Here is a 15,022-nt window from a genome sequence, read left to right as displayed (position 1 = left end):
ACAAGGCCTGAAAAGGATTCCTTTTTCAATTCTGCTTGCTGCTGGACTTCTCCAGCCATCCCAGGTCCTTTGGCTTTCCCTAGTCACTCACCAAGAACATTGTGATTATAAATATATATCCCAGTCAGAGGCAGACCCAGGTAACGACACCAAAACACTGAAGGGTAAGTTAACACCACAAGCCATGCACTGGCAAAAAAAGGAAAGTTATACATATCTGTAAGACCAGAAGGAATGAAGTTAAGTCCTCCCATCTCCTTCAAAAGTGGCTGTCCTGACAGGACATCTTCCTGGACAGCTATCTTAACACACTCAGTCCTACCCTGTTACATAAACCCCGTCCCTAGCTCCAGCAGCTTGGTGTGCTGAGATGGGAGCATACCTCTGTTCAGTGTTGAAGAGAGCAAAGATATGCTTGCTGGACATGAACCCCTTCTCCACATCTCGCAGTTTCAGGTTATCCACTGGTAACATGTACTTCTTTTCTTTCTCCTGGAAAGGGAATGAGGAACAAGTCGCTCCCTGCTCCAGTGGCACCTCTGCTCTGCCAGCACGGAGCACTAGCGACACAGCCCCACATCAACAGAGAGGCATTCTCAGACCCCGGTCCTCTGTTTCCTTGAGTCTGTGAGAGAAGGGGACCTCTGGAAACAAGAGTTTGTCCTTCCCAACTGCTTTTGTGATGTGGCCCAAAAACCCCATCCCATAAACTCTTCCAGAACCAGGCACCATCACAGCACTGTCCAACTTCCCCGATTATGCTCAGCATTGTGGTCCCACTCTTCCTAGAAAAGGGGTCAATCTGGGTTCAGGAAAAGCCAGGCATGTGATGGAGAAGCTGGTTTGATACAGAAGTTATGCGTCAATAAACCGTGATGTTAAATATTATGTTAAAAATCTGGCATGCATACATACATACATACATATACATATATATATGTATCTCAACTTAAATTTACCTCTTCAGAAAACCTGACTTGCTGGTTTTGTTACTTCATCCTATCACTGTCCTAGTCCTACACTCTATTAGTTGTTGTGAACCCTTCACCTTCATAAAAAACAGAAATGTCAAAACTTGATCTTAACTTTCACATTTGCATTCAGAAACTAAGTCAGAAATGGTAAGCCTTGCTTAGTCTCAAATCTGGATCTACAGCAAATTAATAGAACTGAGTTTGGTTTAAGGCCTTCATTTGGAGCATCCTATTCCAGCTGGGAATTATACCCCAGCACAACAAGAGAGGGAGCCCTCACACTGGTCTACAAAAGGCTATCCAAGACTAAACCAAAACCAGAGCATACTCCTATGTGCAAAGCAAGCATGTGTGACTGTCCCTTTGTGAGATCTTGTGTGTTTGTAGACCTTTCTTGGCTGGAAACAACATGACCACTCTTGAGGAAAACAAGATGGAAAACAAAGACGGTCAGTGAGCAGAGATCCTGAAGAGCTGACCAGGAAAGAAGAGCAGGACAGAAGAGCAGGTACAAGTGACAAAGCTGCTGAGCTCAAACACCCAGACAATGGCAAGTCCAGCCTAACATCCTCTTAAGCTTCAGCTAAATTGACTTGAGTTTGCTAAGGATACCAGCACCTCACAGTTCTGAGATACCCCAAAGATCAAACTGTACCAGTTCATTACAAAACACATGCAACGAGAATATCCCAAAAAACAGCACCTAGAAAACAGAAGAGATCACTTGGGTTGCTGCCAGACTCTCTCTCAAAGGTGCCAGGCTATGAAAACAGGAGAATTCTTCCAAGCAAATTTCCCTGGACTTTCTAATACTGCTGATCAGTTTTAATTAGATGTGGGCAGGCATTTTTCTAATGGGATATCTGTCAGCCACATGCTGGTCTCAGAGCTACACAGACTACTTCAGGTTCTGTGAGCCACAAACAACTTGCAGCTTTCTATTACTCTGGCTTATTATTATGCTGACTTAGTCTGAACTAGTGACCTAGAAGTGAACAACACCAACTGCTGAGTCCCTGGCCGAGTCAGACCATCCCCACTGCAGCCTCACTTAACTGGAACTCCCTGAGTTTACCCCACAGTCCCTGGGCTAGTAAAAAAACCCCAAAAAACCAAAAAAAACCACAAACCAATAAAACCCAACAAAAACCACTGATGTTACAGATGTCTGAGAAAAACCTCCTGCATTAGACCCACATAATTCCATAGAAGTTTCGCACTGATGTCATTCTTCAGGAAAAAATGTCAAAAGGTAAGGGAATTCCATGTCCCTGATATGGAAACAACATGCTCTTTGCCAGAGTTTCAACTTTCACCCTTTCCAAGCTCTCACATAAATGCTGCCACATGATCCAGACAACACTATCTCCACATGCTGATCTTTCCACAGACCACAGGGGAGACAAAATATTTGTCTGCCAGCACAACGTATCAGTCCTCGAGGTGGAGGTAGCAAGAGCAATCAAGTGGAGGACATGGGCACAAGACAAGAAGCCCCCAAGCCAGGCAAGCTGCAGTGAGCCCCTGCTGCTCCCCATCTCCCCACACCTCCCCCTTCCCAGTCCCCCACTTCAGCCTTTCCAGCTTCTCAGTTTTCAACCCAGCCTGTTTTATATCAACACTCTGACTTCATTTCCTGAATGTAGAGACAGGAAAGTGTGGAATGAGCTGCCAAGGGCTGAACCTCTCAAAACTTTGGCTGAGCGCTCTGCCCATATGTTAGCAATCTGGCAGGGTGTGCTATGGCTGAGCAGCATCCTGGGCAAGGGGGAAAGGGCTTCTCTCTCTCTAGCTTTCCAGACTTGGAGTCAGGAGGAAAAAGAAGGAAGAGCCAGCACACATCAAAATGGGAAAGTAGTCTGTGAAATCCTATATTCAAAGTCCTCAGTCTGATCCCAAGAGGCTTATGTTGCTCATATTGCCCTTCATCAATAAGGGGAGGAAAAAAAATATTAGGCAAAACTCTCCCTCAGCAGCAGAGTATGTGCTATATAAAATGTGCACATTGGCTGTGAGTTGATCTGTAGAGCCATGAGGCCAAGGGGAGGTGGGGCAGTGGCAGAGGCCCCCAGACTGTACAAAACAGAACACGGTGCTCAGTTTTGGCTTGGGAGTATTGCAGGCACAGTGATGTAACCACCCCTCATCAGGGCTGCTGCTCCCCACAGGAGTCTCAGCCTGCATGGAGACCTGCAGAAAGAGATGACTGCCAGCTCCTTGCAGAGGCAGGATAAATGCTAGAGGATTATTCCCCCGCCTCCGGCACAGTGCAGAATACAGCCATATGGCTCTGTACTTTGCATCTACCAGGGAAAGAAAATAGACGTGGCCAGGAAGCCGACCAGGATCCACGAGCCATTCCAGCAGTGGGACGGAAAGCATACTAACTGGAGGAAAAAAGTGATGCTGCAGTTGCAGCCTGATGTTCCAATGTCCTTTACTGTTGCTACATATCTTATGGCGGCTAAATCCTAGAGATGGGTTTTGGACAGATGTAGCAATAATCTGCACCATCACCTGAATTATTTGTTGCCTAACCTGTAGGTAATAACCTACAAGAAGTTCACAGAAATCAGCAGGCAGAAAGCCAGCCTGAGTCCAAGCATTCCCTCCATTCACCTGGACTGCCTCGGCAGCAAAGTAAATTTTCCTGCTCTTGGATACATGCAAAATGAAGCTGACAGATGCATGTGTGGGCTCCCTAAGGTTGGAAATTGGCACTCACAGCACAAGAAAGTAATTGGCAGAATTATTAGGTCTCAGTTTGCATTTGGAGCATAAATAAACTAATTAAAGGTTTCCCTGTAGCTATTATGACAAACACCTTCTGTACCGAGACAAGAGTCTGTGGATATGGGAGAAGACATTGCCATTGTTTTAATTGGGGGCTGTGTGAAATTAGGAAAAATTAATCTTGCTTAAACCTCTTAATCTCCTTTCCCCTCCTGTAAGATGTAAAGTATTATGGGTAAACAAACCTGCCCCAGAGATGCTTGGAGTTTCGGTAAAATTGTTTCTGTTAAACGCATGCACAGCATTTTGGGAACTCCAAAATTCATAAAACTCTACTCAAATGGAGAAACATTAACATCATAATTTATAATAAACACACTGCATGAATACATGCACACTAAACGATTGTTAGGAAGAAGCTTTTGAAAAACTGTTTGGAGTATTTGAAAGCAAGTGAACTGAGCTTTTCAAGCTGAACCAACCACTCCACTCCCCCCAACAAGATGTTACCAACTGCTTTCTGCTTCTTGTCCTAGCAAGTAGAAGAGCTGAATTTCTGAGACGTGATTCCTCCAGGAAGCCTTGGTCATCCCTCTACATACATACATCTTGAGACCGTCTTTCCCAGACAAAGCCCACCTGTATCACTTTTACCCTCAGAGCATAATTTATAGGAATGATTCCTCTCCCAAGCTGTGGAGCAGCTGTAATGGATTGTTTATATCAGAAAGCTGCCTTGGTTTAACTCAAACAACACATCCTAAGATTTTAAGCTGATTTAGTTCAAAAGCTCTGCAGACACTAGACCTGGACTCATGTGATTAATCACAACCATTACTGTTGGCTTAGTAAGCACAGCAGTGGTAATTAACTCACCTGCACAAAAGTAAAGATTTTTATTCACATCAACTGAAATAACATGCAGATTTAAACCTCCAGCCAAGTGCAACCCCAAGAAGCCATCAGGGGGTTTATGGGGAAGCACAGGCAGAAACCTGAGCTGCTTGAGAGAGACTATAGTGCCCAAAACTCGACTGTCATGACCTCTCTAAGGTCACAGCAATGCCCACCAGCCTTCAAAAAGGACAACCAGGCACTTGTCCCTGCACCTGTCCTTGTGCCAGGGCAGGGATGAACCATCCCAGAGTATCTGACTTGCTTTGCTAAGGTAAAGCACAACATGCATACACACACAAAGTCTTTCACACCCCTGAGAGAGGGTGGGTTACACTTCTCCAGTGCATGGTTACTGCCAAGATGGGAGTTCCAAGTGTTCATATGTTCGGTCACAAATCTTAACCATCCACACCAGGAGAAGGAATCCTGGAAGGGAGACATGTGAATAAAGTCCTTTTTATCCCTGCAGCACAGGGAGAGGGAGCAAAGCGCGTGGGCAGGGACTAACATCTGGAATCGCTACATGGGACCCAGGCGTCACAGAAAGCGACAGCATTCCTCAAGTTTCCATGCGGGGTAGGGAACCCTCCTTTCCCCCGCGCAACCCCATCCGTCAGCCGCTCACTTCCTGCCAAACTCGGCCTTCCCAGCAGCCAGCAAGCTCCTCCCTCGAGTCTAGTTAGCTTTCCACTGCCACGTCAAGTGAGGCAGAAGGACAGAAGGGAAGCAAGAAGGGAGGGAGCAAAAACCAGAAGAGGGAGGGAGGCTCAGCAATGCCAGGGCGTAGTGGGGGGAGAGAAAGAGGGGATGTGGATTACTCCTGCAGCAGCCAGAGGTGAGCTGCAAGGGTAACTGGCCAAGGTTGCGTTCTGCAACCCTGTCAAAGGATCTTCTGGAGGGCTTGAAAGCAAAGGCTGGTCCTGTTTGAGCTTTGCTCTGGACCCGCTGATCTTCAGGACGAGAGATGAGGTGCATGGGGCCTGAGGATCCTCCCACACAGGTCCGTGGGGAAGAAAAGGACTTGAATGAAGCAACGAGTTCTGCACACCTGGGTGACAGCCAAGACTTCACAGCATTTCCTCCTCAAACTGCAGTAATCGATTTTTTTTTTCTCTTTCTAAAAAGGTACAGCATATCCCAGGTGGAATCCAGGTACCAGCCTGACACCAGCACTGGAAGAGGAAGGCGCTTGGAAACTTGCTCCAAATTGGAAACATGCGGGGAGCAACATTTCTTCTCCCCCAGCTGCCAGAGGAGGATGTTTTCCCAATCAGGACTTGGACTTTTGTTCACCCCATCTCTGCCCCGCACAACCCCGTCCCAAAAGCAGGGAGGGGAGAGGACTAATGAGCTGCTGATTGCCGGAGAGCAGATTGCAGAGGCTCCACTCCGTCTGCCCAGTGTTCAGACTACCTGTTCAGGACTACAAGATTGTACAGTAGTCTGCACATTGGTTAGGCTGTGCTGGGATACACCACACACTGCCAGTGCTGCACGGGGACGGCAACACCTGCACGGCAGAGGGACATGCTTGGAGAGGGTGGGCTCTGGGGATGGCTGCATGCAGAGGTCACTCATCCCTCACCCTGGGAGGGTCTAACCCTTTGGAGCCATGCCTGATCATCACTTTTACCTGCCTGTTCACCAGCCTACTCACAACCCTTTCATTTCTCCTCCATCTCTTTCATTCCATTCTTATTTCTTTCAGTTTCATGTGCTTGTCCCAAGGTAGCTGTGTTCAGGATGGCTTGTGTTTCACATGCTAAGCTTTGCCATAAAAATGCAGAAATGGACACATAGGCCTGTCAGAGTCACAACTGCGGTGTGCTTTGCTACCTGAGAAGGCAGATTCAAGCACAGAAAGGTGACTGGAGAAAGGGGAGTTCATAGTGTAAAGAATACTGATCATAATACAAAGAAAAACCCACAAGGGATTCAAAGTTGGAGGTATGGATGCTCTGGATGTTGTATTTGCTTTGATGTTTGTCTGCCAGAGAAAGAAGAGAAACTGAGTGAAAGCACAAATGGGGACTGATTAAAACTGAGTAAGATTATGAGAAAACATACACTTGTGAAAAAAGATAAGTGCATGAATGAAAAGGCTCCACAGAGAATGTAAAGAAAATGAACATGTTCCAGAGAGCACCTAAGAGCAGCATGAAAGCAGGAGAGGAACCACCTCAGAGCAGACCTGCTCTTATGGTCTTTAGAACAAGCTGGATGCAAAAACCTAACTGCAGCCAACTCATCACAGCAAGTTTCTGATGACTGGTGGGCATCTGAGTAAAGAAAAAGGATTTTTTCCAGCTGATCTGGGCCTCAAGGACATGGATTGGGGAGTGGGAAGAGGGGCTAGAGGAGAGGGAAGTGCATGTGTGCAGTGGGGGGGGACAATCTCTATTGATCCATGTGTTTATTTTTAAACTAGAATTGGGTAAGAGACACTGACAGGTACAGAATACACAGCTATCCAGTGACTGTCAATAAGGTCACATCTTCCCCAGGACAGGAATATGTTTCAAGCAAAAGAGAAGGCATGAAGACAGAGAAGAAGCTCAAGAACAACTGATGCATCAGGAATCAACATGATCTGTAAGGAATATGAAGCATCCACACGCACCTAAAGTACCTAAAACTCTGCAGTCACCCCTCCTTGTACACACACAGGTCTCAAATGCAGTGACATTGCATGCAAGACGTGAACACCCTCACAGAAGCAAATAATGTCATTCTTCTAATGTAGCCACCCATTCATAGAAGACCCAAATTTCTAGTACATGATTTACCTGAGTAAGGACAAAAGGTTCCATCTGTATTGCACATTCACACAAATTCCCAAAGGAAGCAGCAGATATAGCCATCCACCCAGCTGTGCAAACAAACACTCCAGCACAAAGTGGCACACAGGCACTCCAGCAGGAACAGTCACCCTGCAGAGCAGGGAGTGAGCTTTACTGACAGGAACCACAGAGCACAGTGTTCACTCCATCCTGCCTACAAGGTCCCTGTCACCAGCAGCTCTATCCAAGCTCACAGACCCTCTTTTCCAGCAGGCAGGAAAGCCCTGCAGAATCATGGGCACTGTGCATTTCATAAGGGATCTGGGCAGAAGGACTTCTCAAATCAAATTCTTGTATCATGGCCACTGTGGTGCTTGCTGAGCAGCCAGTGTACTCTGGTGCTGTGCTGCTGCTCCACTGGGATACTATGGCCTCCCTGAGCAAGGAAACCTCACTCTGTACTGCCAACAGCCAGAGCAGGCTCCTCCCCACCTCTCCTTCCCACTGCTGGCCTACAGCGTGATCCCACAGGGTTCAGGAGATGCAGGTACCTCAGGAGGGTCGCCAGGTCTTGGGAGGCCAAGCTTTCTGTGGGGCCACTCTCCATGGGGCCAGTGTTCGACTCATTGAAGGGAGACAGGAAGAAAAACAGAGAGCCCAGGAGCACACACACATGCTCTTGGCAGCAAGGCAGAGTGGGGAGCCAACTTTCCACCCCCGCCTGGCCCACTCTTTCCTTCCCCTCCCATTCCCCAGCACACTCCTTCAGGCCCCTCCAGAGCATCCACAGCCATATATCCCCGCTAACATGTAACGCTGGGCCCTTTAAGACATTTTAAGCTTCAGTTCCTTTCTTCACAGGCAGAGAAAAAACAAGCCAGTGCTGCGGAAAGACTGGTATTTCACTAATGGGGTCCAGATGTCTTCATTCCACAGACTCTGGGTCCTGGCTTGTGGGACAGGGCAGGGAGAGGCGGTATCCCCAATCCTCCTGGCCCCAGAGGTGCTGGCCTAGCCTTCACCCTCATCCCACCACACACCACCTCACCCTGCTCCTTCCCCCATCAGCACCCACAGCTCTGCTACCAGCACTTCCATCCTCAAAAGGCAGATTCAGCTTCCTCCTTTTTCCCTCTGGAAAGCAGCCAGGGCACAGGGGAACTGGGACAAGAGAGCCCACAAAAGTGCAGGGTGGGGCAGACACAGCCTCCCGCTTCCTTCCAGAGCTGAAGCAAAGAAAGACCACTGTGTACAACCTTTAAAAAAACATGAGATTGTTTCAGGAGCTGAAGAGGACATGAGTTCTCCTGAACTGGTGGAGAAGGAGAGCTCTGGAACAGACATGCAAAGATCCCTTGTCTGACAGGGGACCATGCACTGTGAGCAGCTCTCGGGCATTGAGTCAGCTCCATGCAGTACTGAGGTTTGGGATGGGAATCCCCATGCTCAAGGCTCTCCCAGCTGCCCATCAAATGCACCAACTTTTAGCCTGACCCAATATTTGAGTCCAGGCAGACGTTGCTTCCTTTCTCCCTCACAACAGCCAGTGATCAAGGAGTTGAACTTGGGGAGGAAGCAAATAAAACACACACTTCCCTTTCCCCCCTGCTCCCACTCAGTTGAAAACAAAGGCTCCTTTCTCAGAGGCAGCTCAGACCTCATCAGTGCTGGTTTCTGTGTTTAAGGGATGGGGACTGGCAGGGAACTGTTTTCATTAGGCAGCTCTGCAGAAGGGAAATGGTGCAGACCTCCAGTTGCTATCGACCCCCAAGGCTGCCCTCCCTCAGGAGGGGAGGGAGGTCCAATCCCCATCCCAGGCAACTGGAATCTATCAACAGTTTATACATCCCCACTGCAGCCTGCCCTCCCTCCCACTCCCTGGGGGAAGAACAGGGAATTCTGATCATCTCTGTAATACAGATGTAGCAGCTGGCTTTGATTAAACTACTTGATGTTTATAACCACTCGACCTGCATATGAAGCCCAGAGTAGAGGGAAGCTTCCCCAAGCAACTCTGAACACAAAGGGTAAGGGTCTTACAGCAGAGAGACACTGATTTAGTGAAAGCCATTTCAATGTCTGGTTCTTCAATTAGGAAAACTGCTGCCTGCTCATCCATAGCAGCACAGCAGCCATCTCCATACAGAAAGCAATATTTAGAGGCTGATCCATCACTGTATTTGTCATCATTTCTACCTGCTGAGAAGTAAACAGGCCTACTGATAGCAACTAGACAAGAAGCCAGGCCTGACTGCAGCTTCCAGACACAATACTGAGTGCCTCAGAACACATGAGGGACACAAACCACAATAAGAGGCAGAGCAGTTTCTTCATTTGCAGTCAGAAACCCTGATCAACTCAGAGTTTATGACTACATCATACCAGACATTTTTCATCTCCCAGCACATCGAGGGGACCAAACCTTTCAATCATGTTCTTACCAGAACCATCCAGCTATTCTCCCTCTTTTCAAAGTAATAAAAAAGGACAATTATCTACCTTTGTCTTGCATAGGAAGTAAGACGCTGTTGACAGTGATTTCAGCTGGAATGATTCTGTCTGCTTATAACAATTCCCACTGAAGCAGAAACACATCACAGCATGTTGCCAGAATTGCTAATATTCAAGATTATCAAGCAACTCTACAGAGTAGGTCCATGTCCTAACAGTGATACTCCACACATCACTGTACTTGATCAGCAGAACTCTAACCATTTACGACTCAAACGATTTTAAATATAACAACATTCACTGGCATGTTCAATATAGAAACAGTAAAAAGACATTCCTACTTTGCATGTTTAAGAGCTGGACCTGAGAGAGATTATTTATTCGAAGTCAGAAGGAGCCAGCACCTGAGCTAGAGCATCAGGTCCACAGCTCCTGTTGTCTTCCTCTGAGAAAGCTTTTTTCTTGTAACCAGGAGATGCATGAAATCATCTGCCATGTGCCTTCAGAAAACTCACTGCTGCCCCACAAATGCCTAGAAGTCCAAACTTTGGAACTAACCCATCACACCCTTGATGATCACAGCTGCCACAGCAAAATGAATAAAGGTCAAATTCATTCCAAGTGCCTGTCAACTTTCCACTGAGCCAGAACTTCAAGCATAAATATTACTCCTTGTGCGTCAAACAAGCCACATTCACATCAATTCAGAAATGCTCAGCAGTACTGAGGCCATGGGGATCCTGGCCCAAGGACAGTTTCAGCTTGTCACAAGCTGCAGACAGCATTCAGAAGATACATCTGTAACACCAAGTGATCTGAAGGGCTTGTCCTCATCAGATGCCTGAGACTCAAGCAGCAGAGTTGAGCTACTCACCTCATCATCTTTGTACCAGGAGAGGTTCTCTGCTGTCAGGACAAACCAATACTCCTTGGAGCCACCCTTCATGATCCCAATGTTGTTGATGGTGAGCCAGCCCTTCCGGATCACCTGAGGGGGTGGAAGCCGTAAGCATTAACAAGGACAATCATCCCTGGCCTTAGGTGACAGAGGAGGGATCCAAGGGTATCCCCACACACAGAGCAGTATGGAAAGACAAGGAACATGGTGCTCTCTGCTGCTGCCAGAAGAGCCCCCCATTCAACTGGCCAGTGAAGGTCCATAAAAAGGAGGCAGGAAGGAACCTGGCAGTGCTGTGCATTATACCCTCTGCCAAGAAGAAAGATACAGAAAGAACTACATCAGGAGTGCCTTGGACATTGGCACAATCTACAAGCGCCAAATCACAGTAAAACACCCAGAAAAGGCCATGCCTAGAGAAAACCAGGACACCAGCACACCTTTCAGCACACTGCAAGTGTGGAGTGCTTCACTCAACTCAGGGTAGGGAGAACCAGTTCAGGACACGGCCAAGCACCCCGGAAAGAACTGAGTTTAGTAAAAGGAGTCACTAAGGATAACAGAACAAAATGGTGCATCTGGAATTAGTATCCTGGACTTCAGCATGCCCAGGTATTTGGGCAGTCATATTAATCTAGAGCAAGACAAGTTCCTAGAAGTTTAGTCTGTAAAGAAGCCAGGCTATTACTCTCTAGGGGACTCTATTCACTGAGTGGTGGTTTAGAACCACTTAATCAAAGGCAGGTATGTATCCACATAAAGGCATTAGCTTTTATACCTATTACTGCACTATTCACACCCAAAACCATCTGTGTGCATTATGTGTGTACCTTGTTGTACAGATATGCTTGCTGAAAACTTCCTGGCATTGAAAAACCATAAGACTGCACAGTGCATTAGCAGGTTGCATTGTGTGAGCCATCTACCCAGTTGGCCTACCTGGTTACCTGCCCTGGAGGTACAGGATCATTTCAATTGGCAATTTACTCTGTAAAGGCAAACGTAGGAGCCTCGGGTCTTCATCTCCTGCCTTCTAAGCTCAGGCTAGTCCTACTCTCCCTGTGGACAGGAGAGGGCAGTGGAACAGAACTACACATCCTCGGATTGCTGCTTTTTATCTCCACCCACTCAAAAGATGTACCCACAGCTCTGAATTTTTCCTCAACATACTACCTTTCCACCTCGTTTCTGCTTCATCTGTGTCTAATGCCAGCTGCCCTCCTCTCCTCATTCAGCAGCAGAGGGAATAATGTGTTTATGCCTTGGTTTTGCATTCCCAGATGCAACATTAATGTTCATTAGCACACCCTGCTGAGTGGCCTTCTACTCACCAGGATCTCATCCTGCAAAGGGGAACCATAGCAACAGCAGCAGAGCAGAGAGCAGGAGAGGAGCAAAGAGAGGAGAGATTGTTACTAGGAAAGTTGGAGCAGGAGAAGAGAGGCTCAAAAATAAAATAAATTGGAGGCTGGTAGCAAATCTTTCACCCCAGGTGTTAACACAAGCAACCCCATCCCAAAATAAATCTGCTAACAGGAAAGTGAAAGCACTTTACAGGTAGATCCAGAGTCTACCCTTTGCACTCTTCTACACTCAGCTCTACTGTAAAGGACTGCAGAGGATGGGATTCCCTACAGCTGCTCCAAAACAGCTGGCTAGCCAGCCCAACCTGCTGAGAACACCTGCCTGCCAACAATCTGAAACAGTCCGCAATGTCATGTCCAGGGAGAGGTAGCCAAACATTTTGTTATGAAGAGGATGGATGTCATGTCAGGAGTGAATGTCTTTTTAAAAGACTAAGCAAAAGCATTTGCTTCCATTCTCTATGAAGTTGCTTGTAAGGCTTTGTTTCCAAGATCTTCTAGCCAAGATGGCCTTGCCACGTCCCCAGCAAATCTGGGACAAAGTGTCATTAGTCTCTTTTTAATTCTGTGTATACTCCTCACAGTTCCTGGAGGATTAAGGGAAGTCCCTCCCCTCCACTGCTGTCTTCTCCCATGGGTGTGTTCTCATACATACCCACTGCAACCATATGGCTATCATCACCCTCCATCTACCTGTACAGAGATTTATGTATTTCCAGTGAAGTTTTTCAGAAAAAGAGTCCATGAATTCTCTCGAAATCTCTTTTTGGAAAGTAGATACCACTCATGGGAAAGACAACTAGAAAGGACAATTCTGTAACCCTTCAGACCTAGTGTTCTGTACCTCTCACCTTGGCAGGAGAGTTGGCACAGTTAGAAAAGGGGCTGAACAAACAGGAATTTACAGAACATTAATAGGGATTTCTAGCAGAAAAGCGAGACCAGATCTTGATTATCAAGCTGCCTCCATTGCTGCCAGATGCTCAGTTCTTCCTGACTGCAGGGAGCCTAAACCACTATCCTCCAGTTATCAACAGTTTGGTTAAAAAAAAAAAAAGGCAACACAAAAAACCAACTTAGAGCAGTGCTGCATCCAGTCCACCTGGGTAGCTTCCAGGTAGCAAACACATCCTCCTTGCAGCAGTGAAGGAGATGGAACTTGGCCTACCTGGTTACCAGCTGCCTTCTTCTTGCTCATCTGGCTGCTCCTCTGCTGAGCACTGTAAACAACAGCAGAGACATTCAAAACTTCTCAGGCTCTTCTTGATCACCTGAATCCTCCTCCCTTTGGATAGCTGCTACAGTGAGTTGGGGCCCCCCACCACTAGCTACCAAGCCTTAATAACTCAATCTTTTGCCATCTGCTCTCTCAGCCTGGACTACTCATCTTCTTGTTCCCACATGAACCTCATTTGGGTCACTAACCCTCCATAGCTGCTGCGTTTTTTTGTTCTGAAACAAATCTAATACTGCAACACCCCCTTCCATGCATCTCTAGCCTCCTCCCCAGCCTTGCAATCCAGAGTCAGTGAAAAAACAATACTGAGAAGCTGCACCATTCTTGGGATCATAGCATCTGCACCAGGGCTTCATCTGCACCCCATCTACTGGAGCAGCTACAGGACAGAGCCACAGGAAACACATGTGGAGAAGAGAAGGCAATAGGAAGTGGATGCTTACTTGGCAAAGCCAATGAAATCCTCATGGTTTGTGTTCATGTAAGCCAGCTCAATGTCTATTAGAAGCATGACCTGCCAAAGAGAGGCACAGAGTAAGAGGTTAGTGACTGACACTGCTAACAGGGGCACACAGAGCCCTGGACATTGTTCATCTGATCCCCTCTACTGCCAGACACCACTTGGCTCAGGCCCCTCTGACTTAGACACCTTCAAAAGGTGTCCCCCACCCAATTTCCCCCCCAACACACACTCCTGATCCCCACCTGATCCTTGGTCCTGCCTTCTCTCTCACGGATGTGGGTGGTGACGATCCTCTCCATCTCCTCACGCAGATGAGGGTACTGGCTGAGCTGCAGGAGACAGGAAACACGTGCACATGGGAAAGGGAGGTAAAAAGGGGGCTGCAGCCCCCCACATGTACACATGCACACATATGCCCTGCTATCAGATATTCTTGAGGGAAGATCTAGAAAGCTGGACTTGCAGACAGATTTTTCCAAGTTCCTGGAGGTCTGTTGGGGGCAAAGCTAATTTCTGCTTGCTTTGGGCTTTAGAGAAAAGCCCTTTTCACTATTGCAGCAACCATTCTGTCTCACCAGAGACCTGGTCCAAACTCACCACATTCTTCCTGTCATGAGGCTTTTGGCAAACCCCAGATATAAGTGCACTGCTTCTTGCTTGTTGGCTTTTTCCTGTTAAAGTGAGTAGTTTCTCTGGTTGTTCAGCATTTCACTGTAGTAGTAGGCTAAGCACATGAATGGCCTGTTGTTACAACCTGTTAAGTCATATAGGAAGTGAAGTGGATTTCAGTCCCTGTTTGCTGAGGGACTAAGTGAAAGCATTTGTCTCTCTCCAACATCTGCAAACAGAGACAAAGAATCTGACCAGCTCAAGGGTTCGTGTCTCCAAGAAACACCGTGCTCTGGGCATCCAACTGCTTCTACCTGTTCTCCACTGTGTTGGGGCAGGATTACATATCTATGTTCACATTGCATCTACAGCACATTTTTTGCCACGTTACTGAGGAGTGAATACTTTCCTGCTCACACTGAGAAGCAGAAGGACTTTAGTGGCTGTGATTCAAAGCAAGATTATCTACAGAGATAATACCTGAGTTACACTTCTAGAATCAGCACCTTTAAAGTCCTCTGGGTTTCACACAGCACCTGCCTTCTTGCTTAGAGTCATAAATTTCTAGTAATTCCTACAGCAGCAACTGTTGCATTTCAGGTCAAGCCCAACACAG

The 15,022-nt window shown here is 47.2% G+C and overlaps 1 protein-coding gene across 21 annotated transcripts in view; it reads right to left on the bottom strand.

Annotated features, from left to right (window-relative positions):
• DNM1 (dynamin 1) overlaps window positions 1–15,022 on the bottom strand; it is a 66,403-nt gene that overhangs the window by 13,634 nt on the left and 37,747 nt on the right. For 17 of the 21 annotated variants that reach the window (XR_007207807.1, XR_007207805.1, XR_007207806.1 and 14 more), the window contains exons 11-16: window positions 14,040–14,126; window positions 13,778–13,848; window positions 13,266–13,317; window positions 12,065–12,076; window positions 10,710–10,823; window positions 383–492 (exon numbers count right to left, since the gene is read on the bottom strand). Coding sequence is in view for 14 of the 21 variants with exons in the window: in XM_048325236.1 (XP_048181193.1) it covers window positions 383–492; window positions 10,710–10,823; window positions 12,065–12,076; window positions 13,266–13,317; window positions 13,778–13,848; window positions 14,040–14,126 (446 nt within the window). In the remaining 7 variants the exon portion in view is untranslated. The remainder of the gene's footprint in view (window positions 1–382; window positions 493–10,709; window positions 10,824–12,064; window positions 12,077–13,265; window positions 13,318–13,777; window positions 13,849–14,039; window positions 14,127–15,022) is intronic. The other 4 variants (XM_048325238.1, XM_048325234.1, XM_048325237.1 and 1 more) reach the window with 1 other exon arrangement.

This window comes from Corvus hawaiiensis, chromosome 21, assembly GCF_020740725.1.
Source record: "Corvus hawaiiensis isolate bCorHaw1 chromosome 21, bCorHaw1.pri.cur, whole genome shotgun sequence".
Lineage (NCBI taxonomy): Eukaryota > Metazoa > Chordata > Aves > Passeriformes > Corvidae > Corvus > Corvus hawaiiensis.
This window is presented reverse-complemented; position numbering and strand designations above follow the sequence as displayed.